The sequence below is a fragment of the Podarcis bocagei genome (genome assembly GCF_964188305.1).
Source record: "Podarcis bocagei genome assembly, chromosome: 10".
In the NCBI taxonomy this organism is placed as follows: Eukaryota; Metazoa; Chordata; class Lepidosauria; order Squamata; family Lacertidae; genus Podarcis; species Podarcis bocagei.
Window position 1 is genome coordinate 31,705,721 of NC_138135.1, and position 27,657 is coordinate 31,733,377.

At 44.1% G+C, this 27,657-nt stretch overlaps 1 protein-coding gene across 1 annotated transcript; it reads right to left on the reverse strand.

Moving 5' to 3' along the window:
• Window positions 1-3,012: 3,012 nt before the first annotated feature.
• Window positions 3,013-27,616, reverse strand: MFNG (MFNG O-fucosylpeptide 3-beta-N-acetylglucosaminyltransferase). The gene is made up of 8 exons (XM_081211136.1): window positions 26,592-27,616; window positions 21,983-22,031; window positions 15,209-15,311; window positions 14,325-14,478; window positions 13,942-14,027; window positions 5,570-5,735; window positions 3,707-3,792; window positions 3,013-3,206 (listed from the first exon to the last, which is right to left on the reverse strand). Exons 1-8 carry the CDS (start codon window positions 26,952-26,954, stop codon window positions 3,140-3,142), a joined length of 1,074 nt encoding a protein of 357 aa, XP_081067262.1. The 5' UTR covers window positions 26,955-27,616; the 3' UTR covers window positions 3,013-3,139.
• Between the last annotated feature and the right edge of the window lie 41 nt (window positions 27,617-27,657).

The following is a 27,657-nucleotide window of genomic DNA, read 5'->3' on the forward strand; positions in this document are numbered from 1 at the left end:
TGGAGCTCAAAGCATTGGACAGGCTAAAGACAGGGACCTCCTTTTACAGACTGTGGATTATTCTGCAAAAGGTCTTAAGTTTCTGTCCTGATCAAAAAATTAAAAAAAATGAATTCTCCACCATCCATTCACTCAAATTTATTTATTTATTTAAAAGGTTCATTTCACACCAAGAGCTTCAGAACGCACACTGATTCACATTTCATTGAAGTGCAGGCTTCGTTTTCCCAGGGCTTTTGATCAGTGCCCTGTTATTTGATTCACACGCCTCTGTGTACTCAGAGGGAGGAATAGCTGGAAGTTACAAGGCCAGGATTGTCACCAGGAACTTCTCAGATGAAAGAACAGGCTCCTTAGAGACAAAATGTTAAGGTGTAGAGTCACGTAGAATGTTAGAGTAAGGGCAGCCCTTTAAAAATCTGCTGCTTGAGAAGTTGGTAGGAAATGCCAAAGTTCCAGATCCCTAGAAAGTGGTTTAACAAAATCATCAGATTTGATTCACAAAGAGGCAGAGCTAGCCCTAAACAATCTGGTGCCTGAGGTGCAAAATCCAAATGGCACTAGTGTGGTTATGTCATTAGGGTGTCAAGTTCAAATTCTGGCAGAGTAATAATGCTCATTTTGGCCAGTTACCATCTCTCAGCCTAACCCTACCCCACGCAAAATTATAATTAATTATTGTTGCTACCAGTATTATTATTACCACCCCTAACTTTGCTTCTGCCAAAACCCAGTTCAGGATTTCTGAAGGATACTCAGACTTTAGCCTGATCTATCAGGCTTTCCATACGTCCTTGTGGCTTTATAAGTCAAGGCCAGAACCTTGAATTGTGCTATGTTGGGCACACATGGACGTAACTGAGAAGGCTGCCTTAATTGGTAGAGAAACAAAAGTGCCTCCCATTACTTTTGCTACTGCAGATACAGCTAAGGGTGCCTTTTCAGATTTCAGTGAGTAGAGAATCATTCTTGGACATTTTATGTATTGATTTATTTTGCTCATCCGACACCTTCAACAAGTGTGCATTCCCAGAATGACTCACAATAAAAACAGAACAATACAATCAAACATTAAATGCAATAATATTTGAACAGCCAGTGAAAGATAAAAAGAGTAAAAACGCAGCAGATGAAAACACAACTTTCTCAGTGCCTTACAATGTCTGGCGAAGCCTAGGAAAACAAAGCTGGGTACCAGAATGGCAGGTGCTTCTCCATGGGGAGAGCATTCCAAAGGTGGGCACTGCAATATAGCGAGTCGACAGTGATGCTCCAAGGATTCAGACAGAAGTCTTTCTCAGGGCCTCCTGGAGATGTTGAGGATTGAACCTGGGACCTTCTGCATGTAAAGCAGAAGCTCTTCCACTGGCCTATGGCCCCAGAGACTCTCTCTAGTCACAACCTGCCTTAGGTCACCAGGAGGAAAGCAAAAATAGAGGACAACTGCACAAGAGACATGGTTCACATCTTTTTTTGCTCTTGGATTTTTCTTTGACTGTTATCAATCTTTGCAATTTGTACACCCAGAGAAGTCTCTCATGGTTATCTCAATGACCAGCAGGAGGCAGGGTGGTGGGGTGGTAACCACCCATCAGTCACATCATTGCTGCTTCCTGAGAGACAGAGGAGGAGGGGCAAGTTGGCAGCAAAGTCCATGCAGTGCAAATGTTCTGGCACACCTGCTGGTGCATCTGCACTGCCCCAATCTCCCCACTGCCTCACATGTCCATCCCTGTAGGCAACAGTGACACAACTGATGCTGTCAATGTCAGGGTAGAATGCCAGTCTGACAAGACCCTGGTCCCTAAAGCATACAGAACAGTGTTCTTGAACCTTGGGTACCCACATACCACAGCCAGCTCAGCCAATGTCCATGAATGAAGGGATTTGTAGTCTGGCAACATCTGTGAACCCAAAGTTCAAAAGCAGTGGTGTGACACTTTCAGGAAAAACACCAGGCTTGCGTATTTCAACATATCTTCAGGCACACGTAGAGCATCACATGTGATGAACCAGGTCATCAGTGTGATACATCCATCAAAATGAAAAGCGATAGCATAGGCAAGGCATATGAACTGAGTCCCACATGAAAGTACATGTGGCATGTAAGGAGATATGATTCACAGCAGATGTTATGTGAGTTGGCCCAAGGGCAGTCACATTTGCAGTCTACTACCTCATTTGACCCCCTTCATGGATCACTGTCTTGCCATGGCGAAGGGGCTTGAATAACTCAGAGAAGCTATGAACAACGCTGAGCAGGGCACCCAAGATGGACAGGTCATAGTGGAGAGTTTTGACCAAACGTGATCCACCTGGAGCAGGAACCGGCAAGCCACTCCAGTATCCCTGCCAAGAAAACTCCATGGACAAAGACAACAGGCATATAAAAGTTATGACACTGGAAGATGAGCCCCTCAGGTCGGAAGGCGTCCAACATACTACTGAGGAAGAGCGGAGGACAAGTACAAGTAGATTCAGAGCTGATGAAGCGGCTGGACCAAAGCCGAAAGGTCGCTCAGTTGCGGATATGCATGGAAGCGAAAGGAAAGTCCAATGCTGTAAAGAAAAATATTGCATAGGAACCTGGAATGTAAGAACTACCAAACTGCGGCAGGCAGTGGAAGACAGGAGTGCCTGACGTGCTCTGGTCCATGGGGTCACGAAGAGTCGGACATGACTAAACGACTAAACAACAACACCTCATTTGACATAACTTGAAGAGCAGCTCTCAATCCATCCTCTTGCCACACACTTTAACGTATCTCCCCTCTTGCCTTAGCTCTTCCTTCAGTAATCAATAAAGCCCTCAGCTAAGTCAACACACAGCTACTGTGGTCTCTGTTGAACAGGGATTTGGAATACTTGACAGCTTTACAGGGGGAATAAACAAATTTGTGATGGATGAGGCTATCAAGAGGTCCTAGCCATGATGGCTGTGAACTGCCTCATGCATCTCCATCAGTTGATGGAGATCAGGAGCAGTAGAGTTCTGTTTCATTGATGTCCTGCTTGTGACCAGCCCCTGGGCCCCTTGGCCACTGTGAGAACAGAAGGCTGGGCTAGGTAAATCTTTGGTCTGGTCCAGCAGGGCTCATGTTCTTCTCCACCATTCACGGTCAGACCTTCTGAGCAGTTTTCACAGGATGACTGGCTGTGGGCACCAGGAAGTGTCTGGATAAAGAAGGCAGTGAAGCGATCGAAACCTAGAAAGGAGGGGGAGAGAGAGAGAAGGAATGTAAAGAGACGGCTCTTGCTGCAGATGGGGAAAGGGCTGCATGTGAGGAGTACATGCTCCCCAGTGCCCCATCCAACACCAGATGCTCTCACACTGCACTGCAGCGAAATGTCTAGATGGATGCTTCTCACCCTCTAATCCTGTGTAGATTTAATAGGCGCCTCAGCCAAAGTACGCCCTGCCCATCCCCTTGGGGCTGAATAACCTTGAATGTTTGGCTTCGGTTCCAGACTTTGCAATGAAAGCTGAGCTTAAAGGGTGATAAAAGAGAGCAAACCATGATCAGCAGAAATGCTCGGCTCAGCTCTGGCCGTAGGACTGCAGGCTTCTGCTCCTCATCAGCATCGTCCCCACCCAAAGCTCTGCTGGTACCCCCGGTTTGGCTCTATTCAGGCTTTTTATCCTTGTCCTTCAAGCCCTCTTAACATTGCCAGCACATTGTGAAAGATCTGCTCTCATGGGAGATACCTGGAAGGGTCATCTTGTGGAGAAAAAGGACCAGAAAGCTCGATGACATTGAGCTTCTTCTCAAAAATGCCATAGCTGAGAGTAACCTACAAGGAAATACCAGAAAGGAAGAAAGATGACTGAGGAATATACATGCCCTGTGGGCAACAAACTCCTTTTACGCATCACAGCCAAAGATACTTCTCAGCCGTACAAGTCTCCTGCCCTCTCCAATTTATTACACACACATGCATTCTGCTACCTGAAAACTATTCAAAGCCAAATTACAATGCCTGGGTAGTTTCTAGTAACCTCTGTTTTCTCCAGGTGCTCCAGACTTGTTGGGAACACAGGTTTAGCCATATTTTCCCAAGCTCTTCGCATCTCTTCTGCCTTCGAGCAACTGCCATGCAAGGGATCAGATTAAAGAGCTGAAGGACATAACCAGCAGAATCACATGGGGACAGTTCTAGTTGGGATGGAGTATTCAAGATGAAACCTCTCTGCCGCCATCCCCCCCCCATGCTGTTGGTGTTTGGTTTTTTAAAAAACCAACATAGAAACCACTATACCAGGTATAATGGGACACTTCTGAGAGAATGTGTACTTAGCTTGTGCTAGAAACTGGGCTTTTAGTATCACAGCTCCAGCCCTCTGGAATCAATCACCTGCCAAAATTAGACAGGTGCCTAATGTTTTGGTACTTACTGAACACATTTTTGTTTAAGGTTTCCCGAAGGTCTGACCCAGTCATTTATGGAATATTAACAGCATAGTGGCAGAAATGGCTATGTTGTTGTATTGTTTTGTTTTATTGCTTTCAGAATTTGTTGCAATTATTTCATTGTTTTTAAGGCTTGCATTTTTGTGTTATTTTCTATCTTTATCTTATACAGTGCTTCAATGGCTTCATGCTATGAAGCAACTTATACATTTTTTAACAACAGCAACAACAGTAGAAGTGTTCTAACTTACCAAACCTTTTCATTGGCTGCTAGGTGCTCCTCCCTTCACCTTTGACCATTGGCTGTGCTGAAGGGGACCAATAGGAACTGGAGTCCAACAACATCTGGAGGGCCACAAGTTCCCCACCCCTGAACCATGTGGCCTACCCTCTGCATTCTAAACTGGTACAGTCCAGCAAGAGTTTCGCTCTGTGATTCTGCTGATTGGGTCACACTGCCCTCACGGGAGAAGAGGGCAAGTTATTGGCACTAGGACTTCTATTCTTGAGTGGAAGGAGTTGCCTTTTCTTGGACTTTGACTGGCAGAAGTTTTATTGGCTAGTTAATTGCTTTTCCATCCCCTTGCCTATTATTGCAGAGAAGTGTCTGGGGAAGCATTTGTCAGGAAAGCCTCCTCTAAATAATGCATGATTGATTCAATCAGTGTCACAATTACTGAGGAGATGATGTGAATGACTGCTTTCCTGCCTGCTCCTCTCTCCTTCTCCTGACTCCCTCTCCCCCCCCTCTCTTTTATCCAGACAACCCCAGCTGCATTTTGATAGTCTTGCGAATCCCCATTCAAAGACAATAGCAGGCTATCTGGTCACACATAATGGATGGGGAGATATCATGCCACAGGCGGTAGCGAAAAGTGTAAGGCTGGCCCCAGCAATCTCAGCAGCAATGGATGAGTTCATCTGGGGAAAGAATTATGTTACCCCCAGGTACAAAATACAACACATCCCAATTCGACTGAGAAAATGCTATATCACGGCGACCGATGTGCAACTTCAAGAGGAGATGATTGGATTCTGGGCAACAAATGCATAGCGGAGGGGCAATTTCATGCATCTGAACTGTCATTCAAAAACAGTTCATTTGGAAAGTGCCCACTCTCTCCAACAAGGGCAAGATGGTGTTTCCTGCATCATCTCACCTGCTTAGTAAGTTGGGGACCCTGGATGACGTGCAAGTTCTCCAGGTGAGAGTGGAACAGGTCACTAGGGACCAAGTGACCGGCTAGCTTACGTTCAATGATATAGCCCACGGTGCAGTCATCTGGGAGGTGGATGAGCTCAGATGTGATCAGGAAGTTGTTGCCACTGGAAAACAAAGCAGGCCAGATTCATTCATTTCATAAAATTAAGGAAAGGAATCTGACAGTGGGGATAGTGGAAGACCCGTGTTTCCCCAGGGAATGTGAATTATATCACAGTGGGCAGGTAGGGCTGAGAGGTGGCACACATACATAAACATCTGTGTAATTCTGGCCTCAAGTTGTATGGCACTACAATCATAGCCATTTTATTGGGTTTAAATACTATTTTTAATTAGCATCGCACAATGATAATTGTGTGCAATTGTGCACAACTCTGTTAGTGGATTTCTTGAATGCAGTGGATGAGAACAGGCCACTGCTTTGGTCCTCTACCTCCACCACACATTCTTCACAGCCCTGCCAGCCCCTGGCACAGTCAGATGTCCTCCTGCTGGTCGAAGAGAAAGAGAGAGGGAAGAAATAGGAAATACTTCTTTGATTCTTCCCACTCAAGAGAGGAGGGGGAAATGACATCACACAGAGCCCTCTCTATCAATTACATTTCTATGGTCTGAGTCTCTGCCTATCAGCAATACAGCGCTGGGGTCATTAGCTCCTAAGCTTACCCAGTAACAAGAATATGTACTGTCAGATTTGACTGCAATTTTCCCCAGGTAGAGCACTGCTTTTCATGCAGAGGGTTCCAGGTTCAATCCCCAGCATCTCCAGGTAGGATTGGGAGAAACCCCCATCAAAAATCCTGGATGGCTGCTGCCAGGCAGTGTAGACAATACCTAGCTAGATAGACCAATGTCTGCCTCATTAATAGTAATAATAAAGTGCCTACATTCCTGGCAGTAATATATAGCCATCATGACTTGGAGGTCAAGCTCCGTTCAATTCTTGTACATCTGCTAGTTTTGGCCCATCAATGTTTGCTCAGAGAATCAGACAGGAGGAAGCTTCTAGCTCAGGTTCTTAAGAGTTGTTCTCTGGGATTAAAAAGGCTTCCCTTGTATTTATGCATACATCAATCCATTAAGGGGGAACTCTTGCAAAGCTACATAGCCCACTGTAATGGTTCTAGGGGTTGCTCGTGCGTAAATCGTCGCCAGACCTGGCTGGGTTGCCTGAGTGAACCTTTTCTGTCTGGACAGCCACTCACCCATGGCTGTCTCAGTTGCTGGCAGAATCCGTCAGTGGTAGTTTCTTGAACTTCTTCCAGCAAAGAAGTTCTTTGACGCCTAGTCTCCACCTAGTCTCCCTGCGCGGAAGCCTTCTGCACAGGGAGGGTGTGGGCAGCGGAGGACCTGTGCTCTCCCTGCTGGTCCCCGGTGAAGAGTCATGGAGCCTCCTCGCCGATTCTCCCATCTGCCCCCCTTCTCCACTGGTGCTACGCTGATTTCCTTCCCCAGAAGATGTGCTGCTTCTCTCCCTCCCGGGAAGCTCTCCGAAACCCCTCTGGAGCCCTCTCTCTCCCTCTGGCTCCGATGGCAGTTCCCTGACACCCACCAACATGTGGAGGGCACCAGGCTGGGGAAAGCCAAAGAATGATGCTAGCTTTGTAGTCCTCTAAACTGCAACCAGTCAATGGCCAAGCCTCTAGATTCAGCTGTCTTTTCACTCTTAGAATGCGTGCTCAACAAATCCGCCCTATTCCTTTTGCACCCCGTTTGCCTGCAAATCAGATGTCTGAATCAATACTCTGTGTAAAGGAGACAAATGTGCTAATAAGTTCCTCAACAGGGCAGCTTCCTTTTCCTGGCCCACTTCCTGTGTAATATGAAAATTAATGAGTTCATTATTTGGTTTAAAACTTCAAAAAGAGAAGGGAAGCTGCTGGGGTTTTTTTCCCTGCAAGAAATCCATATTTAGAAGTGGGAGGGATGGTAACTGAATGCAGAGAGAGGGAGAGAGAAGGAGCTGTGCTGAAAACTACTGTGGGGTAATACATTTATTGGGGGTAACTAAAATATCACAAATAGTAAGCAAAGTTTTGACTTCTCCAGAATGTCTCAGGCTGCATGTTCAGCAAAATGGGATGAGGGAGAGAAAGGAGGGAAAGTCCTGGCATAGCCATTGCTATTGGAGCTCAAAAATACATAGTTTGTAATAGTCTTGGGTTGCAATCCTATGCACCTTTACCTGGGAGTAAGCACCACTGAATACAATGGGGCTCCTGAGAAAACACAAGCAGGCTTGCACTGTTAAGGAAGGTCAACAGAAGTTAGGCAGGCTGACAACACCATCATCTACATCAAGGTTAGCCAACGTGGTGCTCTTCAGATGTTGCTGGACTAGAACGCTCATCATCTCTCACCATTGGCCCGAAGTGAGCTGGGATCTGACAACATCTGGAGGCCCACAATTCAGTTCATTGGCCGCATGAAGTGTTATAATTCCAGAGTTGGGGAAAAGGTAACCCTCCAATTGTTGTTGGACTCCAACTCCCATCAGCCCCAGCCAACATGGCCAATAGACAGGGATGATGGGAGCTGAAGTCCAGAAACGTCTGAAGGGCTGCAGGTTCCCCAACCCTGTTATATACTCTTTATTCAGAAACTGAATTCAATAAGACTTATAGCAAGTTGGTAGGTTAAGACTGCAGCCTTAATTTGTTTGTTTGTTTTTTGTTTATAACCTGCCCTTTGTCTTGGTGGACCCCAGGGATTAGTTTCTGCTAGACACAAAAGAGATTTTCAGTGGCCCTGTATATTTTGGAAATACAAAATCTACAAAGTGCCTAAATCTGTCCCCAGTGCTGTTCATAACCAATTAACATGAAAGTTAGGAGCCATTTTTGCAGCCTGTTTTATTTAAAAAGGAGAGTAGCAATTGTTAAAAATACATATCAAATTGGTCTTTTATAAAAAAGAAAAGAAATTATATTATTTTGCATATGAGAATAGACAATTTGTGAAAGGCACATATGTAGTAGATCAAAACAGCACCTTAGGATGTATTTATATATATAATTGTTGGTACAAAGGAGAGGGAGGGAATCCAGGACTGTTTCAATGCCTGCAAAATGTTGTTGAGGGCAAGATGATTGCAGGAAGGGATTGCAATGGACCCTAGTTGGAGAAATCCACTGCGTTCGGACAAATCAAGATGTGGTCTCTCTGGTTGGAATGTTTCCAGAAGTATTATGAAGAATCTAGACTCAAGAGCTTTTTTTAGCCTATTGATTCATGGAGGTGTTGTTATCCATTGACCTGAGACTGCATTACTCACATTTATATATTCATTTTGTCTCTTCACAGCGGGTGTTTTAACACAAACAGTAGATGTTAAGGTAAGAGTCTCAGCTTTATGCAGATCTTGCACCAATAACCATGTAATTGAAAGATGGACATACCATTTTGTTTCAGTCTTGGAAATTAAATACTCCATTGCTTAAGAATGTTACCAAGGAAAAAAATCAGCGGTATTTTAAACTAACACACATACAGACTATGGGTCATATTGTTATTTGGGATGGAGAGAAGTCAGTGGTTAATTAAACTTTCAGCTTATTTAAATAAACAAAAAAAGAAAAGAAATCAGCAAGCAGAAGGTTTGGTGTTTGTTGTTTTTTAAAGAGAGCAAAAAGCTTGGGAAAATGTGTAGGAACTGATCCATTTAAAATAGGCATGATCCTCATAAGAGAACAGAATCACAGAGCCTTCAACAATCTGCAGAGATAGCGCAGGATAGTGTGCACCCCAGAAATGATCTCTTTCAGCTTCTGCCTTCTGGAAGAAGGTACAGGGTTATAAACACTAGGACTAGCCTCCTGAGAAACAGTTTCTACCCAAATGCGATTTTGGTTTTAAATGCAATATAAGGAGTCTCTATGGGAATATATTGTATTTAAAAATGGAGTATCAGAGTTTTTAGTGGGCTAACCAGGTTGGGATAGCTGGGATAGCAGGCTTGTTGGTTTTTGAATGTCTTATGTAGATTTTTCAATTTCGTTGCTCTGTATGGGACAATGACAATAAAGATTATCGTATCGTATCGTAATCTGATATGCTTCAGATGTTTTGAACTACAACTCCCATCAGCCCCAGCCAGCTGACTGGGGCTGATGCAAGTTGTAGTCTAAAACATCTGGAGAATACCCAGTTGGCAAAAACTGGTGTAGTATAGCCACACCATGGGAAAAGCTTTGGATGTATTGCAACAGAAGTGATTTTGGGTCAGTGTCCTTCACACCATTGTGATCACATGGAGGGAGAGAGTGGGGCTGTGCCACTGTCAACCTGTCGTACCCCCTCCCCCAACTGCTCACGAGTGAGGGAAGAAGCTGTAGAGAAGAGCCTATAGTATGTGCATAGGGTCTTTCTATGTTATGGGGTCTTCAATCATTGGAAGATTGGCTGTACGGAATTTGAGAAAGGCTGGCAAAAATCCTGGCAATCAAAGTAGCAAAGGAAATGACTCCTCGTCATGGAAACATGGAGAGGCTGTATGTGCAACATATCTGAAGCGTTTGTTGAGGATGCAATCCCAACCCAATTTAGCCAGGAGAAAGCCCCATTTGTTTCAATAAGACTTACTTCTTAATAGGCTTGGTTAGACTTGTGCTCATAGTCTTCTAGACAATATATATGATATTTTAAGTAAAGTATTTCATTCCTGAAAATGCAGTAGAACCAGAAGTCATTATTTACTAGGGGGAAAGTGATGAAAAATGCTAAAATTAATAAATCCTATGGACTGGACTGGGCGGACTTTACTAGAGGAATGAAAATTCATTACAATAACTTTGTCTGCTACTTCTTTCAATGAAGTATCTTGTTATAAGATCAGGGGTTTTTAATCCAAAATTCTGGTATTAAACACAGAGAAACAAATGAAAGTTGAAGCACACCTCCTTTCTGAAATTTCCTGGAAAACCTATGTCATTAAATACCTGGAATATAGTCTTCCGATTGCTTGAATAGGTTGTTTGAGGATAATTATGTTAACGTGATTAAGGAAATGCAGAAGTTTCTGTTACGGGCTAATTTAAAGATTTAATGGTTTGGAACAATCTGTAGAGTAAAGATAATAATTTTGTCAAACCATTATTTATGGTTCTTCCTATCTATACTGATAACTGTAAAGACCTGGCAACAATATATTACTAAGTTCATTCGGGCTAGAGGCAAAAAATGAGAATGAAACTGGCATGCGTCTTTGCCACATACAGTAGAGTTGGGAGCAGGCAATTAGCTGTATCAAATCTTTTTCTTTGCTACCTTTCATCACCCTTAGCAGCAGCAAGGGAATGTTTGGTACTGATAAAAGCACAGAATTGGGACACTAGGATGTAAAAATTCCCTTCCCCTGAACTATTTATTATATTATGCCATAAGACAGAATAGATTTTAAAGAAAATACACTGTCCTTTAGTACATATTAGTTGTATGGGAGACATGGAAGATTTATAAACCAAAACTGAGTCAAATGTCTCACCATTAGCATCTGTTCAATATTTATAAGGTCCTGCCTGATTTAGGACTGTTAGGAAATTTTAAATTGTTGAAGTGGTATAATTTAATTAGGAAGAATTGTGTATAATGGAAATGCACTGCCATAAAAAGAACATCTAGTGTAAGATCTTCTGGCTTTCCTCACCCCAGGATTTTCAGATATGGTATTTGTTAAGCACACAGCATTTTAGAGGGGCAAGCCATCAAACCAGTTTGAAGGAGGGATAAACCATCAAATCAATTTGTGGGAGGAAGTACATGGCGAGAGAAGCCCTGACTGCCTGACCTGGACATCGTTATCTTCTATTTTTCCTTTAGTGTGGAGGACTTCCTGAAGGACTTCCTCTTTAGCATGCATGCCAGTGAGCCATAGCAAAGGGCAACACGAAAGGGCATTGACCCTCTTACATTGTCTTCTAGTGTCGATATCAGGCATAGGGTGTGCAAGACTCTTAGTTTGCTCTGCAGTGGGAAAGGTAAATATCTCCTACTGAGACTAAAAACTGGTATTTGGTCATATACGATGATGATGTTAATGATGTATATTTCTATACTGCCCAACATCCAAGGATCAAAAGGTGGTTTACCATATAGAAAGCAAAAATACATACCATAGTAAGTAACAAAAACAGTACCCTCACAGATACAGTTTAAAAGGCTATAGATTGTATAATTAGCCAAAGGCCTGGAAGAAGAGGAATGTTTTCGCTTGACACCTAAAGAAATGTAATGAAGGTGCCAGGCAAGCCTCCCTGGGGAGAGCATTCCACAAATGGGGAGCCACTGCAGAAAAGGCCCATTCTCGTGTTGCTCCTCACGTGGAGGGGGCAAACGGAGAAGGGTTCAAATGCTGATCATGGGGTCTGGGTTGGTTCATATGGGAAGAGGAAGGGAGGGTTGGTCCTTGAAGTATTGTGATCCAGAGCCGTTTTAAGGCTTTATAGATCAAAACCAGCACTTTGAATTGGGCCCAGAAACAAACTGGTAGCCAGTGCAGTCGGGGCCATGATCGGTGTTGGATGTTAATCGAAACAAAATTCAGTGGTACCAAAGAAAATAGGGGGAAGATTCAAACATTCATAGAAAATGCATGGAATTAGATTTGGGACAATGTTCCTTCAAAATTATTCTGTGTGAACTTGAGAGAAAATGTATATAAAATTAAGGATCAGTGCAATCAAATCCTTTTTGAGCTACTTTAGGGTGTGTTTGTGTATCTGTGTGTTTTAGATTTCTAGTGGGATGATTCCGCTCCAGCTGATTTTATTCATAATTGGTCATGTTGCCCCAAAATACAAATATATTGGCAGACAAGCAATAATTTAGGATAGTAAAAGATGTTATAGATTACCAATTACCATTTGATTCACAAACGATTCTATCTTTTGTGATATACCTAGAAAGGTTGGGACACGTGATCTTGAATTTATTATTAACCTTTTGTGCACAATCAAGATTAATTTGGCAGCTAAGAAGAAAAGTGCAACCGCTTCCAAGTTTAACGACTGTGAGGAAAAGATTGGGCAAATAGCCAAAATGACTGAACTGACATATTATATAAGGGTTTGGGAAAGATGCCAGTTAGATAACAAGTTTGTAGAACACTGGGCATTGTTTATTCATTACTGGAATGAAAAATTTAATGATAATGTTCAACCATATGTTTTGTTTTTGTAACTTTTTTGTTGTTGAAACAGCTGGTTTTATTTCTCCTTGGTATATTCCCTGCTTTCGTCTCATATATATTTTGTCGATTTTTCTTCATCTTATGTAAACATTGTGCTTTGAGATCAAAAAGTAGTAATGCTAATACTACTAATAGCACAACTTTCAAATTACATGTGCATTAATATCACTCTGCATCAGAGACTGAGACCCTTGGCTCTCCAAATCATTATTGGGATTTAACTCCCATCATACTTGACCACTGGCCATGCCGGCTGGGGTTAATGGAAGCTGGAGTCCAGCAACAACAACTTATAGGTCCACACATGCCCCATCCCTGCCCTACAACAAATGACTTCTTCCCTAAACATATGGTTTTCAAACAAAGGTTGTCATCACCTTTGGCTGACCAACGTCATGCATATTCATTTGCCATTTAGAAAGTCTGCACCTGTTTTCAAATCAGTTTTCTTCTTTTTTTTTAACCACTGGAGAGTTCTAAGGTAGTGCCAAAGGCCCAAAACATGTCATTCCTATTGTAACAGTCATAGAATCATAGAATTGTAGAGCTGGAAAGGACCCCAAGGTTCAACCGTCTGCAATGCAGGAATCTCAGCTGAAGCATCCATAACAGGTGGCCATCCAACCTCTGCTTAAAAACATACAAGGAAGGAGAGTCCACAGTCTCATGAGGGAGACCATTCCACTGCCTAACAGCTCTTCCTATTTGGGTCCAAAGTACCTTAAGGACTGTCTGATCCCTACAGCGTGCACATGCAAATGCCTTTGAAAGATACAGTGAGTGCAGGCGCACACTTCAGCAAATGTTCATCTTCATTTACATCTATTAACCTCCCATCCAGGAGCATTGTTAAGGGATGGCTCAGGGGGTTAATTGTTAAAACTTCACTTGCAGAGCAGCTTTCCCTCAGACAGTTGGCTCAATGTGCCTCCATACATATAAATCAGCAGATGCAAACTTTACGCAAATCTGTATTTTCCCTGACCGCTGGCCATTCTGGCTGGAACTGATGGGAGATGGAGTCCAACCACATCTGAAAGGCCACAGGTTCCCCACCCCAGCCATTGCAGGAAGATGTGAAATGAGAGACATTCATACAAGATCTTTTAGTGGTCACTGCTCACCTTGCCCAGGGAGCCATCTTTCGGGCCAGCTTCCTGCTGATACAGAATCCAGCACCTCCAGTGGCAAACCAAAAATACACTGACTTCTGAAAGAAGGAAAAATGGAGATGTTGGGTGTTCAGCATACATGCTCTACCACTGAGCTATGCAGTCCCTTCCCTTATAGGCTAAGGGTGGAATGCAGAGGAGATTCAATGTTTTGTTGAAATTTATGATAGGAACCCAACATTTGCTCCTGAGATCAGCCTGATATACATTCTTCTCTCTCCTCGAAGCAATTGTCCAGATGTTGTTATTGTTTGGGGTGCAGAATCTCACCTAGCTGCCCTTAGAATTCCCAGCCAACCTGCTGTTTACTCCTGAAGTAAAGGGGTTGGACTTACTGTCTGATTGTTAGGTGAAGCTTCTGAGGCACGAATTGGCCTGTTCAAGCTGGGCTTCCCAATATACACATCTTGGTCCAGAGAATAAGAAGACAAGAGCTTGAGCAGAGCTTGTGGGTTCAGATAGTTGTCGTCATCAAGGTGGCAAAACCAGCTGGAGAAGGAGGAGAAATGCACAGCTGGTAGATTCAAGAGGAGAATATAATTTCAACTTGATTCCATAACAATGGCGGTTGCTGCCCATTGGGACTGGTAGGGTGGAAGGCAGGGAGAACAACAGTGAGTGGAGCCACAGCCAAGAAGAGGCACAGGCGTGCAAGCACACACTCACACAAATTGTAAGAAAGAAGACAAGCAGTTGGTGGGTGGCTGAGCGCAGACTGAGTTGCTTGGGTTGTGTCCCATTTGCCCTAATGGACCAGACTGCCCTGTCATAGTTAGCTGTTGAACAGTTTTTTGGCATCTATCCCACCAGTTAAATCTAGGCGCCACTTGATTCATGGTTGGTATAACTGCACTTCTGTCACTGAGTCATTGTCGTACACAGTTTAATTTACTAACCTTGGCATTCACCACCTGGAGCAAGCAGGCAATTGCTCTGTAGTGCATGTTGATCAGAGGGAGCTGACTCCTTATGCTACCTATGCTAAATGCCGTTTGCATTTCCTGAGTGATCTCAGATGGCTCCAATTAGTGGCTCCCTCACAGGACAATTTTGCAGAGGCAAACTACAGTTTGAATGGAGCTTTGGATAACTAGACTACAAAAAGCCAACTATGGTGAACAAGTGTTTACTTTTATTGACAATAAATAATCTCACTAAACTTGGACAGAAATGGACTCCATCCCATGTCACATCTCCCAACTCAAGTCCATTTGCTCACCTTAGGCCGCTAACCAAAAAGGCATCAAACTCCGCCGCCATTTTGCAAGAAAGTGCTGGGTGGCTGTACTCTGCAGAGCAGTTTGTGATGATCACGCGGTCACCTAATGGGAAAAGGAGAAACGCTTTCTGGATGGGTTCCTGGACCTGTTTTGATTTATTTAAAGCAACTTCAAACACAGACAAGCTTACACCCTCAACAAGACAAAGATGGGAGACCTTTCCCCAGTGCAAAGGGCATCTTTGTGCAGTACATCTCCAAGTCTTCCGTACCACAGCAATGCTCTGCAGCAGTTCAGTGTAGTGACCAGAGTGCCAGAAGAGAACTGAAGGAGACCTAGGTTCAAATCCCCACTCAGCCATGAAAGCTCCCCGGGTTACATTCAGCCTGTCACTTTCTCCCAGCTATCTACCTCACAGGGTCATTGTGCAGGGGTGGGGATGATCTAAATAGAATAAGCCAGTTTGTATATTATTTTCATTAACCCACATTTCACCCTAAGGTCCCAGGGCACATCACAACAACTTAAAATGAAACGATAAAAACAGTTTAAAAGAAACTACAGACACAAGAATAGGGTGGGTCCTAAAAGTATACACCTCAAGCATCAAAGGCCAGCAAAAAGAGGTGCATCTTCAACATTCATTGAAAACTGTACAGTGGTACCTCAGGTTACATACGCTTCAGGTTACGGACTCTGCTAACCCAGAAATAGTGCTTCAGGTCAAGAACTTTGCTTCAGGATGAGAACAGAAATCGTGCTCAGGCGGCATGGCGCCAGCAGGACGCCCCATTAGCTAAAGTGGTGCTTCAGGTTAAGAACAGTTTCAGGTTAAGAACGAACCTCTGGAACGAATTAAGTACTTAACCCGAGGTACCACTGTATAGTGAAGGTGCCAGAGACACCTCTATGGGGAGGATGTTCTACAACTTAGGGGCTGCCACAGAGAATGTCCTTTCTTCCCCTGCCCCGCCCCCCACAGAGCACTTCCAAGTTGGCTGCCTCTGCCAGTCTCTTAACATCTAAGAGTGTTTGTAGGGAAGGAGGTGTTATATTTGGGGTCTTGGGGCTTTAAAGACTAACATGAACACCCCCAGAATGAACTGGCAACCAATGAAGCTGTTTTAAAACAAGGGATATAGGAATTCTAAAGGGAACCCCAGTCAGTAATCTGGCTGCTTCATTTTGGACTAGCTGAAGTTTCTGAGTCATCTTCGAGGGCAGCCCCATTTAGGGCACATTGTGATAATCCAGCTGGGCTCCCCTACATTTTCAGGCCTTTGGGCACATTTGCAAATGAGAGAAACTGTTGCACCAAACATGCACTGAAGTTGCACATGCACTACAACAATGCACACATGTGTGTGCGCAACAAAAGACTTCTTTCAAACCTCATTTCAGCAGAGAGGGGCTCAGGGGCAAGATCCTGCGGGGGCCAGGGAAGGCTTCTGTGGGCAAATGTGCTCCCATGGTGCTAGCCATGTTAGCAACCCATGATTTAGAGAGTGGGGTGGGAATAGCCTAGATGAGAGGAAAGCTCACCATGGTTTTAAATAAGCATGAGTACACAGTGAACAGAGGAAGGCTTGCTGTGATGACTGTCTTAAGTCTGCTGGCTCCAAAGAGTCACCATTTTAGTGAGAGGCAGTCAGAAACTCAGTCAGTGTTTATTGCTTGAAGCCACAGGCCGTTGCAAATGGTAGCTTTTTTAAAAAAGTAAAATGTCTGGAAGGCAAAAAACCATGACCAATTGAGCTTCCCAATTCTCATTTAATGTAAAAGCCATTGCTAAAATAAATCCTTAATAAAGACTCTTAGTGATTACGCTTGACTTAGCTTACTCAAGTGAATCACCTTTTCAAATTCACTGGTGTTTCCTTCAAGATATTTGCTCAAATTTTCTTAGCTGCTGCACCAAATAATAAAACTAGATACAGCCATGCTCAATGAGAAGTAAGAATGCTGGTATATCTTGAATTAGACACCCCATAAATTGAGATACAGGGTAAGACAGACATTGCCCAGTTACCTGCTATATGTGGGGTTGGACTTTGAAATAAAAGATTCATAGTTTGGGAGTCTACTGGATGCATCTTTGTCACTGGAAGCTCAGAGCCTGACTAGCAGTATCTTTCACCAACTATGATTAGTACAGAAACTACAGCCATTCTTGGACAGGGATCCTAATTCATGCATTGGGAATGTGAAGACTTTATTACTGCAGTACGCCCTTTGTGGGGCTACACTTGGGGCTGGTCTGGAAGCTCCAACCAGTGAAAAATGCTGGAGCTAGACTACTTGTGAGAGGACAGACTACCACCAGCAAATAACTCTGGCGATTAAAAGCGTGCACTTGCTGCCCATATGGTACGAGTCCAATTTCAAGGTTCTTAATTCGCAAGGCCCTTAAGAACTTGGGTCCAGTGAGATTGGACTGCAAGATTCCTAATGTCCCTGCCTGATCATGGAGGTCATGAGCAGAGTTGCTGTTAGTGGTCATCCACCAGTCAGTCGCACAGCTCGCAATGACCAGCAACCATGCCATGAGCATCATGGGCCCAACTCTGTGGACTTCCCTCCTGATTGAGATCAAGCAGGCCTGCCTCTCTACTAAACTTAAGCTGCGTGGTGAAGTCTTTTCTTTTTTCCCCAGCAGGCATTTTAAGTAAACTTTTCTGATTGTGTGGTTAATTTTACTGATTTCATCCTTTGTATCTCCTTTGTGTCTTCATCGTACAACACGTCAAAACTACTGCATAAAGCAGTATATAAATTATTGAAATAAATAATAATAAATGCAGCAGGGGTGCAGAAACTGTGGCCTTCTGGATACTGTTGAACTCCAGTTCCCATCAGCTTCAGCCAACAAAGGTCAGAGCTGATGAGATTTGTAATCTACCAACTTCTGGAAGGCCACAGATCCCCCACCCTGCTCTACAGGTGTTGAATATTGCCATGTTCTGCCTGACAGATCTGTCCGTAATCCCCTAGTTGTGCACCAAGACTGAATCACTCCCTTTACCACCTCTTGATTTCGTAGAAGATACAGGTCTCTTCTGGTCTCTGCAGGAGTACTGTGGATAGTTCTAGATTTAAAAAACAAAACTATTTGTAGTACTTGCAGTGAAGCTTGTTTACCCTTGCCCAAGATCTCAGAACCACAATGCATTTGGGCAACGGCTTTCCCCAATACTGTAGTTTATCGGATGTCCTGCCAATTGCACCCCTAAGTAGGAGCTGAAAAGGCAGCTCTGCACCAGCAGCTTGCAGGCACTGGCTAAGCATGCCTGAGCTGGAATTGTAAAGTGAAGGGACTTCCTTCCTTCCTTCCTTCCTTCCTTCCTTCCTTCCTTCCTTCCTTCCCTCCTTCCTGTTTCACTAGCTAGAAAGCACAGAGCGAAGTAGAATCAGTAGTTCAAAGTTGTATTAACTTCGTAAAAAAAAACCAACCAACCCCACATTTCATTGTTGAACACCTAGTCAAATTATTGATAAGCAAAACCAGGCGAGGGAGTGCTCATCAAGCAAAGTCAGATAATGGCATTGGTTCGTTGATGGTCATTATTCTCCTCCCAGGCACTACCCAAGGGGGTGCTGACAAGAGTTGCCAATTACCTTCTGCATAGTAATCACATTAGCAATGATAGCGCTAGTCAGGGAAAGGATCTCATTTTCTCAGCAACATGATATTGAGGTTCTGAGAGCCGTGGAAATGAGTTAGGACCTCCTTAACAGAAGCCTCATCTGGAGAGAAAATGGCGGCAACAAAAGAGCAACTACAATGGATTTATGGTACAAAAATAATAATAAACGCTGTGCTTCCAATATTGTGATCTGACAGTTTTAAATCTATGAGTGGTATTCAGCTAAGCCCTATTCAGAGGAGACCAAGTGCAATTAATGAACCTACATTACTCATGTCCATTAACTTCAGTGAGTATACTCTGAGTAGGACTAGCGTTGAATATCAACCTTAAAAAAAAAAAACTCTTCAGGGGGAATTCAAGGTCGCCGTCTTCTGATTTTATTTCAGCTTGCCAGGCGGAATGATCTTCCTTCCCCTCGTCCTGTGTGGTCTTCTTGGGGTTCCCTTGACCCCAATTTGGGGGGCCTGGGGCATGGAAGGAGGGTGGGACCTTGTTGCTCAAGTGGAAATCCTTGCACGTGGCTTCTGATGACAGGACTCATTCAGTGAATCCCACCCAATAGCAGTGGTTCACCTAGTTAACATCACACAGAGTAATCCAAAGCCCTGGCCAATAGAGACAGAGCTTCATGGGGGCAGCACAGCCACCACAACATCCACTGCCCCACTACTCACAACAGCTGGGCGGGGGAAGTGGGGCAGAAAAATGGCTCTTTGCTCCACCAGCTCTCAGGCTGATGCAGCAGAAAGGCCCAGATATTCCATAATCGGTAGACAGTATTGTCCAGTTGTGCAGGGAAATTGGATAGCAGTGTTAATGCGCAATGAGCCTGACAACACGTACTGATGTGCTGCACAATCCAAATTGATATTAATTGTCTGGTTTTTACTGATTGGGCTAAGAAACTTCATCCAAAGGACTTGATCATTTTTATGTTGGTGGGCTGCGAGTTTCACCAGATCTCAGAACTCGAAGGATGCAAAGAATCTAAACTTAGACATGCAATATATATATATACTAAAAAATTATTGCAGTTTCTGAAAAATTAACATAAAATTTGAAAGTACAATGAGGCGAGGGCAATCCAAGAGATTTTGCAACTGTTTGTGGCCATTTTAAAATTATATGTCACATGATCCTCAAAAACTATGTACCAAAATACTTGGACTTTATTTGAAATTATGTGTAACTTCTCTTCCTGCTTATCTATGATTTTTCCTTCCTGTCTAGGTCAATCTACGTATTTTTGTCTTGCTTATAGATGGATTTCGTATACAACCTACACACTTCTATCTCATCTGTAAATAGCCCTGTGCTTACCAAGTTTTCCTTAGTTTCTTTGTAGCAAAACCTGTATTATCCATGCTGGGTTTTTTGTATTTAAAAGCTATTAATAAGAAAGAAGTAAGAGAAGGCCCAGATCTGGCATGCTGTCAACACATGACAGCAGTAGGACCAGCTCAGGATCCAGCAGATCCTGTATAGACCCAGTCCAGCCCTTCCCCTGAAATGCTACTGGTAGCAGAGACACCACTAATGGTAGCTTCCACTTACTTGCCATTTGGGTAGTTCACTGAGCTGTTCTTCACTGCTGGAGCTTCCCTGCCATTGGTGGAGGTCAGCAGAGTCAAGTCAAGGCAGGGTATAGAGAGATACCTCCACTCCAACTCCTCTAAACTTCTTCCAGTGGATAGATTGGGGGTTTGGATCGCTCTGTTTGTTGTATTTACCCAACACAGATTGTTAGCTGGTGTTGCAGTTCAATACCTGCAGATTTTATGTCATATGTTTTGGCTCTGCCCATTAATTCAGTGTTTCTGGAGAACTGCACAAGCTGCAGTAAATGAAATTACTAATTACTTGATAGCTGAAGAGCCAAGCATAGCAGTATTTGACCCTGAGGACCTTGTCGATTAAGCAGATTTGGATTGGAACTGGCGATGCCAGAGCAAGTCTACGCATGTCTACGCAGAAGTAAGCCTTGGGTGGAGATTTCTGCATCACCAATAAAGAAGAAACACATGGGGGGAGGCATAGAAGAGGTGCCAATTTGCATTAAATGTGGAGATATGTATACATGCAAATTTAGAAATAAGTAGTATAATTTACCATAAATAGAAACTCAGCACATCTCACCAAAATGGAGAAGACTATGTCCGGGTTACCTGTGTGCCTGCTCAGTCTGTTCTCCAGGTGCTGATGGTTGATATGGCTCTTCATTCTCAGGGTTCTTTATCTTTACACAGACAGCCTTAAGTCATACTCAGAATAGACCCAGAATAGACTCAGTTATATTGATTTGTATTTAATAATTATTATTTTATGTTGTGAGCTGCCTTGTGATCTTTGGATGAAGGGTGGTATACAAACTAAATACTAATAATACTAAAAATAATAAGATTGAGCATAGTGCAACAGACAGTCAAACTGACTGCCCCTTATCAGGTGTCCTAGTGAGTTCTATGGCTGAGCAGGGACTTCAACCTGAGTCTTCCCAGTCTTAGGGCTTGTCCACATTTTCGCTTCTCCTGTGCCTAGAATGCATGAGTCCAAGCAGTTTTCCTCTTGCCAAGCCACTTTTCCCAGAGAAAACCTGCAGTTTAGGGCTGAATCACAACAAATAGCAATCGGGTTTTCCATACATTGCTGTTTGTTCCGATTTAGCACTAAAGAGTGAGTTTTCCAAGAGGGAGCAGTGGGGCAAAGGCAAAACCACTCAGGCCCATGTCTAGGCAGCACGGGACAAGTACATGTATGTTTGAGCCCTGAGTCAAGAATGAGTTATCCCATCTATTACAGTATAGGCGTCCCCTCTCCCACTTTCACGCGATCGCCTCACACACAACCGCATATACACACAATACCAGAAAAATAAATCATTCGATTCAACCCAGAAATAATGGGAGGAGCAGCCACAACACACACACCCCAAATGTTTTCCCCAGACCTCATTCAGAGATGGAAGACTGAACCTGGGACTTCTGCATGCAAGGCATGTGCCCTGTGGCTGAGCTATAACCCTTTCCCACGGTCAGTCGTGTAAGGATGCTATTAGCCAAGCGTTCCTGACACACAGTTTACAGAAGTCAGTTTCCAGATCTTGCGCAACACTAAAGGCCGGATTACCCAGTTTTTCCCGTAGCTCATCATCTTCTTTATCAGTGAAGACATATGCCTGAGGAAAAAGAAGAGAGAAGGGTTATTCCAGGGCCTAAAATGTGCTGAGTTCCATACCTGCCATCCAGTGACAAGCCACATAACTCTCTCCACCGTGGCTATGCGTCATATGAGATTATTACTGAAGTAATGAATGTGAAATGCTTTGAACACTCAGAAAGTGTTTTATCTGTACAAATGGAATAATAATGCTCCCATCTCACAGAGATGCGGCAAAATAGAAGTTGTAACAAGTTCTGATATGTTTTAAAGTGCTATATGATGATGGAAAGTAAGTATTTGACCCAGCTTCTTTGCAGAGAGAGAGAGAGAGAGAGAGAGAGAGAGAGAGAGAGAGAGAGACTCACGCTCCCCTTTGCTGATTAATTGATTAGTTGATAATCTTTTGATATGCTTGTTTGTTCTGTGCTGGAAAAAATCCAGATGGATCTGAAGCTGGTATTTCCCGAAGGACCCTGCATATTGCAATTTTGAGAGGGTGTTGATCATTCAGTGGAACAGGTCACTAAAGTCATTGTAAAATGGCATTCACCCCACCCCCACCCCAGCAAGTGTTTTGATGTTGAGTACCTCACCCATTGAGAAATTGCTTTTAAAACAAATACAACATAGATAGATCGTGGCCAGCTTCAGTTATGAAAGGGATTTCAGCAAAGTGTATTTTCGGGCACTTCCTCTGATGCATGTTCTTCTGGCAGTAGTTGTGGACAGCCATTTTCAATTTTCCACAGTGCCCCAAATCAGCATGACATTTGGCCAGGGCAGGCACCAGCATCTGTTAGTGTGGCCATGTGTCCTACTTTACCGAGGTCAGTCCTCTGTTTGAAAGGCTGTCAGAGTATAGTCCTCTATTTGTAAGAGCTCTCTTTTTGGAGGGCGGTCCAGTTCAAGTCCAGTTTAAAGCTAAAGAACCACCACAGGTGAGAGTAGGAGTTAGCACCTGTGGAGTGCAGATAAAAGAAGACTGGAAAATGCTCTGGTTCAAGGCCCCATATAGATGTCTTCCCCCCCTTATGCTAGATGGGGTGCCAGAGTATTGGAACCCACTGACATGTGTGATGGTACTGCCTCAAGGTAAAAGGGTTCTGGATGGAAGTATTTTCTGAGAATCCATTGATAACTGGACAAAATTCACCCCCCTCTTTGTCTTCTTTTTTGAATCTGTTTGCAGATTCGGATCAAGACCTGAATAACAAGGAACTGATTTTGCATCCTTTGACAGCAACCAGAGCCACAATTGCCAAGTTTTGCAGAACTTTTGATCTCAGTAACCTAGACTATTGCTATTCCAAGACTTGGCAAATCACCCTTCTTGAAAAAAATATTGCATAACCTAAATGTATCCAGGGTTCCAAGTGTTCAAGATCGCAGCTTTGCCATTTGGTCTAATTTTATTTTATATACAAGCACAGGAGTGTCAGATACCACAGGTCTATGCGGGTGTTTTGATGGAATACGTTTTATCATCTTTTTTGAATTAAAATTTTTAATTGTTTTGATTTAAACTGCAGGACTCATTGCAATTATAGACTACACATCTTTTTCCTTTCGGTACATTTCCTGTATTTCTTTATTGACAATTGTGACAGCTTATCTGTATTTATTTTTCCCTTCATTTCTTTTTTTCTGTCACCTGTTTGTCCTAATTAAAATTGAATTAAAAAAATGTGAGGGGGGGGGGGACAGTTAGAACCTATACAGGCATGCACATACCCATAGCAGTAATCCCTACTCTATTTAACTTATGGTCCTTCTAGATTTCTATCTATGGATATAAATTTGCATGTGTGGGTTTTTGTTTTGTTTTTGCAAATGTATGTTCTCTTTTGACCTATTTTGGAGAGGGGGGTGTATTTCCTTTTGGGAGCGCAATGTGTAAGCGCATACTGTAGCACCAGGGGGTTCTGCTAGGGCTCTGGAGCCCCAATAATATCTGATATAGGTATGAGTCATTTTTGTAGAACAGATGCTTTCAATATATAGGTTTCATTGTGCTGAGCCAGCTCACACTGAGCTTTTAGTCACCAGCCTGGGGCTGCAGAACCTGGTCTGATCCAGCATCCCTAAATAACTCATGAGCCCAAGGGGTGACCATCGAATAGCTCAGGTTTGTCCCTCGAGAATCCTGCTGTGATGTTTGCAAGATATCTGACAGCAGATTAAACAGAAGCTTTGTAGTGAAAGGAAAGTTGAATTCAGAAAAGAACATCTGTTCGTGTGTAAAAGACCTATAAGCTCTCTGCTGTTTTCCCTACTCTCCTCCTCTTCTTCCCCGCAGTCCCTCCCCGGCCCTCTCGACAACATCATGTGGCATGTTCTTCCATCCCAAGGGCAGAGTGGGGATCGCGTCCAGCAAAGAATACCTCCTCTCAAGCGGAAAATGGGCTTTCAAGAAGCCAAGGGGACTGAAAGAGAGAGACACAAGCCTTAAACAATCTCCCCACCAGCTGCCTGCAGGCTGGTTAAACAGTGTACTTGCATTATGTACTGAAATATGGGCAAAGTCATTCAGACAGTCGCCCAGGCACGTGGGCCTCCCCTGGGCCTGGCGGTGGCGAGGCCTTTTCACAAATCCAGCCTGGGTTTTATTGTGAGCCTCTTGTCTCTGGAAGAATGAAGGAGCTGAGGGACAGCGATAAAGAAAAGGAACCAGGCGGACGAAACAACCACAACAAAAAATACGAGGGAGGGGAGAAAAAACACATTTGCTGGGAATATAGCAGGGCTGAATATGGCAAATTCGCTCCTTAAATCACCAATTAGAGATGTGAATTTCTAAATGATATGTCAACCAGAACTGTCCGCCCCTGAAAGAGCATTCGGTGCTGGTGTGATGGCAAACTATCTGCGTACATTTTGCAAGGTCCTCAACATTTTGCTTTGTGTATGTGTGAGAGAGGGACGCGGATGGCGTTGTGGTCTAAACCACTGAGCCTCTTGGGCTTGCCAATCAGAAGGTTGGCAGTTCAAATCCCTGCAACAGGGTGAGCTCCCATTGCTCAGTCCCAGCTCCTGCAAACCTAGCAGTTTGAAAGCACGTCAAAGTGCAAGTAGATAAATAGTTACCGCTCCAGCGGGAAGGTAAACTGCATTTCCGTGCGCTGCTCTGGTTTCTCCAGAAGCGGCTTAGTCATGCTGGCCACATGATCCAGAAAAACTGTCTGCGGATAAACATCTGCTCCCTTGGCCAGGAAAGCGAGATGAACGCCTCAACCCTAGTGTTGTTCGAGACTGTACTTAACTGTCAGGGGTCCTTTACCCTTTTTTATGTGTGTGAGAGAGATATATACTCAGTGCTTTTTTCTGGGGGGATGCAGGGGTATCTAAACATTTTGTGAAACTAAGTTTGTCATTGAGGAGCAGTATTTCAATATGAGTAGGAAAATGAGAGTACTCCTAAACATTTTTTTAGAAAAAAAGCACAGTATATACTCATACATAAACGAATGTATGAATTCCTAGGCCTGTTTCACACATTACAGGAATGCAATCCTTTTTCTGCCTCAGTCAACCAATTCTACCTTCCTCATGAGTGAAAACAGTATGAAATCTGCCTCACCAAATATGTTTTGCCCATTTACCTTTAACATGTGGAGAAGCTCATAAACAAGTGTTTTGGAAGGCCAGTGTTTCTAAGGCAGCTTAAAAAGCCCTGAGAGGCATTGGGGAGCTAGTCCAGGGACAACCTTTCCCACACAAACAAAGCATAGTTAGAACAGTTGGGCTGTGCATGCCTCTCTCTGATCCAATTCAGGGCTCGGTTGGGCACTTTGAAGAGACACCAATCCAACCTGAGACCAACTCAACTCGGCACCAGACTCTGAACCAATCTGAGCACCTTGCACAGTGTCTAATTAAGGTTTAAAACCCTATATATCTCCTCCCCCCCCCTCTTGCTACCACCAGATCCTGCACCTCTTTTGCCAGCCCCAGATTGCTTCAGCTGGACCTGATCCAACCCAGAGCGACCAGGGGCTACCTCCACCCAATATGGTGGAATCCTGGGTTGATCCAAACCAGCCTGATTTGATTCAGGACTCAGGATTTGGCTGAGAAAAACACCACCATGCTCTGCTCTGCATCCCTCCCTCCCCCATTATCAGTCTCCTCCAAATCTATGCGGCTTGCTCCCTCGGCTTGCTTTGAAGTTCTCCAAGAGACACACTGATGTTACTTTTCTTGGGTAAAATAAAATGATGAATGAGACAGATGGCCATCAGCATAATGAACGGTGGAAAGACTAGAATCTGGTATAAGGCAGCTTCGTTGTAAAAACATACTCTTTTTTGTAAGTGCAACAGCAGGCACTTTTCTTATTTTTCTTTTTTACTATGCTTTGATTAAAAGCAGGCAACACCAGGGCTTGGGGCTAAATCAAATCACATCTGGGGATGTTTCCAGCCCTGAGGCTTCCAAATGACCAATCCTGGCTTAAGGCATCATTTGGTTCTAGGCAATGCGTGCGCATGAGTGCATATGAGCATCACACACAGGTACTTCCCTTAGGCATTCTGGTGTCAGCAGTCCATTCAACCCTCCCTCTCACCCTCATACCAACCTGTCCTTTAACCTGGGAGATCCAGGTCTCCAGCAGCAATCCCATCCTGGACTGGTGGAACTTCTGGGTTGTTTTGACAGCGATGAAAAGCTCTTCCAGCAAGAGGCCTTTCCGAGCAGCAGAATGCGCCATACCGTCATCGTGGCCCTTGAGTTGTTTTCCATGCTCAGTCTCCCTCCTGTTTCTCCAGTCTGCCCCACCCACCAGCATCATCTCCCTCCATGCCCATCTGCCAGATATCCCTCCTGAAAGTCTCTGGTTGCCGACCGCTTCCTGGATGCCGGAACGCCTCGTGGAAAGGAGCACCATGCTCACAAGAAATAGAACAACTCCAGAGGAGGTCTGGAGGAGACGCCTGCGCATGGCTTTCGATCCCGCAGCGAGGAGATGGGTGAGGTTCAAAGCTTGAAGTGCAAATCCTGCTCTAGCCTGTGTGCATAGATTAAAGAGAAAGGCCAAGGCCTGTCTAATAAATACCCCAGGAATGCAAGAGGAAGGGGCCAGTGAGTGGGGTTGTGTGGGTCTTCAGGAAAGCAGAAATTACCAAAGAGGTCTGCCTCACTCTTTTCTCCCCCACTCACACCTCAGGGGATGAGGAAGCCTGGAGGGCAGAGGCATGGGATCTAGGGAGACCTGATTTTCCAGATATCAAAGAGGGCAGGTGACAGAGGCTTTTAGGTAGGAGGAGGACCCTATCACCTGAGCCTAGGTAACCAAAGGGGGCATGACCCTGGGTCCCCATCTGAAGTCACACAGGATGAGCTTCAGCTGTCAAGTCAAGACTCCATGGACAAATACCCATCCCAAGGGAAGGGAAGAAAGTGCCCACTTTTCCATAGCGAAGATTCCCAAATAACAGCCTCTCTGTCCCAGCTAGCACACAGAGCTTCTAACCTAAAAGGCAAGGCAGGTTTTTCCTTTTTTGATCGCCTCCTTTTTGTCTCCCAGCAATTACAGGCTAGAGCCAGAGCTGCAAAGGAAACTGCCTTTCTCCAGTCCCACCAGCTGTCTGCTGCCCTCCCTCTCCCAGCTCCATTTTTTGGCTGCAAGGAGGCAAACTCCGCCC

What these genes read in the sequence shown, in the direction of transcription:
- MFNG (XM_081211136.1), bottom strand. Translation starts at nt 26,954, where the DNA reads ATGCGCAGGCGTCTCCTCCAGACCTCCTCTGGAGTTGTTCTATTTCTT. An exon ending in AAGATGGCTCCCTGGGCAAG is followed by an intron (nt 5,736 to 13,941) that starts GTGAGCAGTGAC and finishes TTTGTTTTCCAG; the next exon opens with TGGCAACAACTTCCTGATCA. An exon ending in CCACAAGATGACCCTTCCAG is followed by an intron (nt 3,207 to 3,706) that starts GTATCTCCCATG and finishes CCTCCTTTCTAG; the next exon opens with GTTTCGATCGCTTCACTGCC.